General features: G+C 56.6%; 1 protein-coding gene across 1 annotated transcript in view; it reads left to right on the top strand.

Annotated features, from left to right (window-relative positions):
• KLHDC7A (kelch domain containing 7A) overlaps positions 1-1,919 on the top strand; it is a 3,849-nt gene extending 1,930 nt beyond the window's left edge. The window contains exon 2 of the mRNA XM_008638572.2: positions 1-1,919. Coding sequence (XP_008636794.2) covers positions 1-290 — 290 coding nt within the window. The 3' untranslated portion in view covers positions 291-1,919.
• Positions 1,920-2,717: the final 798 nt, after the last annotated feature.

The raw sequence follows: 2,717 nt of genomic DNA, 5'->3' as shown, positions 1-2,717 counted from the left end.
CTGGCAACACCGATGTCGCCGATGTCACCGTGTCGCGGTGCAGCGCCAGCGCCAGGCTGTGGTACCGCTGTGCCAGCCACCCCCTGCCCGAGCCCTCCGGGCTCCGCTGCGCCGTCCTGGGCAGCCTCGTCCACTGCCTGGGCAGGAATTCCCATCTCCGCTTCCTGGCCGACCCCGTCTCGCCGCGGTTCGGGGCCAAGGAGCTGCGGCCTTTCCCGGAGCCCCACGGGAGCCTCCTGCCCGCGGTCCTGGTGCTGCCCGAGGGGGGCACGGAGCCACCGCGGCTCTGAGGGGTCCCCAAGGAGGGGGGGCAGCTGGAGAAGGAGCTCCCAGCGCGCAATCCGAGCATTCCATGGACCCGGCCTCTTCCCACCGCCCGGGATGGAGGAAGGGATGGAGCCCTCGGACAGTAGCAGGAAGCGCGGCCCTGAGGCTCCGGGAAGAGCCGGACGAGCTGGGTGGACTCGTTTGCTCAGGGCTGTTTGAACAGGGGCGTGTTTGTTTGGCTGGCAGCAAATCCCGGATCTCCGTGGGCTCCAGCTGTCCCGGGGCCCTGCAGGACCTGATTTAGACCCGGCTCAGGACCTGATAGAGACCTTATTCAGGACCTGATTCAGAGCTGATTTAGGACCTGATTCAGACCTGATTTAGGACCTGATTCAGACCTGATTCAAACCTGATTTAGGACATCATTTTGGGACCTAATTTAGGACCTGATTCAGACCTGATTTAGGACCTGATTCAGACCTGATTTGGGACCTGATTCAGACCTGATTTGGGATCTGATTCGGGACCTGATTCGGACCTGATTCAAACCTGATTTAGGACCTGATTTTGGGACCTGATTTTGGACCTGATTCAGAGCTGATTTAGGACCTGATTTGGGACCTGATCCAGACCTGATTTGGGACCTGATCCAGACCTGATTTGGGACCTGATTCAGACCTGATTTGGGACTTGATTTGGGACCTGATTCAGATATGATTTAGGACCTGATTTGGGACCTGATTCAGACATGATTTAGGACCTGATTTGGGACCTGATTTGGGACCTGATTCAGACCTGATTTAGGACCTGATTTTGGGACCTAATTTAGGACCTCATTCAGACCTGATTTAGGATCTGATTTTGGGACCTGATTTGGGACCTGATTTAGGACCTGATTCAGACCTCATTTAGGACCTGATTCAGGACCTGATTCAGGACCTGATTTGGGACCTGATTCAGACCTAATTTAGGACCTGATTTTGGGACCTGATTCAGGACCTGATTCAGACCTGATTCAGGACCTGATTCAGAGCTGATTTGGGACCTGATGTAGGACCTGATGTAGGACCTGATTTGGGACCTGATTCAGACCTGTTTTAGACCTGACTTAGGTTCCCAGTGGTAAACCTTGACCCTGACACAGATGGAGCATTTTAGGGTGGAGGTCGGGTCCCCAGGGAGGTCCCACCCGGAGCTCCACCACCCTCGCTCAGGCGCCTCACCCTGAGCGAGGTGGAGCTCAGGGCTGGCCTCGTTATCTCTTATCTCGTAACTCCTTATCTCTCACCTCTTCCTCCTCAGCTCGGAGTTCTCTGTATTGAACCTGCCTCTATTTATGTAAAGCGGCATCGGGGGTTTAGGTGCAGCTGGGCCTAAATTAAAGCCAACATTCCATGAAATGAACCCCGCGCCTTGTTTTAAGCCGAGCCTAACGGGAAGCAAGAGCCCGCTGCGTGTTTGACATCCCAGATTAGGCACGGGCAGTGCTCCCGGGAGGAAAACACGGGAACAGACACTCCGTCATCCCCCTTTCCCAGATTTTCCTGCCTCAGGAGCCAGGGAAGCCCGGGAAGTGCTGGGAGCTCAGGGATGGAGCTGGAGCACCCCCGGGAATCGCTGCGTATCCCACACTTCCAGAGGGGCTGGGGGAAAGGAGCTTAAATCCCATCCAGTTCCACCTCCCACTATCCCAGGCTGCTCCAGCCTGGCCTTGGACACTTCCAGGGGTGGGGAATCCACGGTTTTTCTGGGAATTTGCTGCTGCTCCCGGTGGTTTAGGAGAGCCTGGGTTAATGTTCTCCCAAACACCCTCTCCCTGTCCCACTCTCCAGCGCCCTTCTCCCACCCTGGAGCCATTCCAGAGGGATCATCCCGCTGCTGCCGGGCTGGAATTGCCGCCTCCCACATCCCAGAGTCTCTTTTTAGGGATGTTTCAGCGGGGAAATTCCACGACTCCCCAAAATTCCTTATTTTTGCCCATCATTATTGAACTCCTTGCTCCGTAGTCACCTCTCGCTCGCGCTCCCACACATTCCTGATTTTCCATGGGGAAATCCAGGTGCTGGAGCATTCCAACCCCTCTTGTCGCCATCCCCATCCCGGATTTTCGTCCTTCACCTCCCTGTGACCGCTGGAGAGGAGAATTCCCGGCCCTGGAGCCCTTCCAGGGGACATTGGGTTGTTTTCCATCCCAGGATCCCGCCTTTCTCCTGGCGCCCTTTAATGTTTCACCTTCCCTTTAACCCCTTCCTGCTCGGGCTGTGCCTGCCGATCCCGTGGCATTCCCGCATTCCCGAGGGATCGTCGCCAAGGACGTTCTCCCTCCCCCGCTCCTGCACTCTCCAAGATTAATTTGGGAAGCATTTGGGAGATTAAAAACGCCCGGGAACATCCCGTGCTCGTCCTGCCGGGAAGGACACCCGGGCTGGGAGCCGGGAGCGTGCGGGAAT

Source organism: Corvus brachyrhynchos, unplaced genomic scaffold (genome assembly GCF_000691975.1).
Source record: "Corvus brachyrhynchos isolate BGI_N302 unplaced genomic scaffold, ASM69197v1 scaffold278, whole genome shotgun sequence".
NCBI classification, from domain to species: domain Eukaryota; kingdom Metazoa; phylum Chordata; class Aves; order Passeriformes; family Corvidae; genus Corvus; species Corvus brachyrhynchos.
This window is presented reverse-complemented; position numbering and strand designations above follow the sequence as displayed.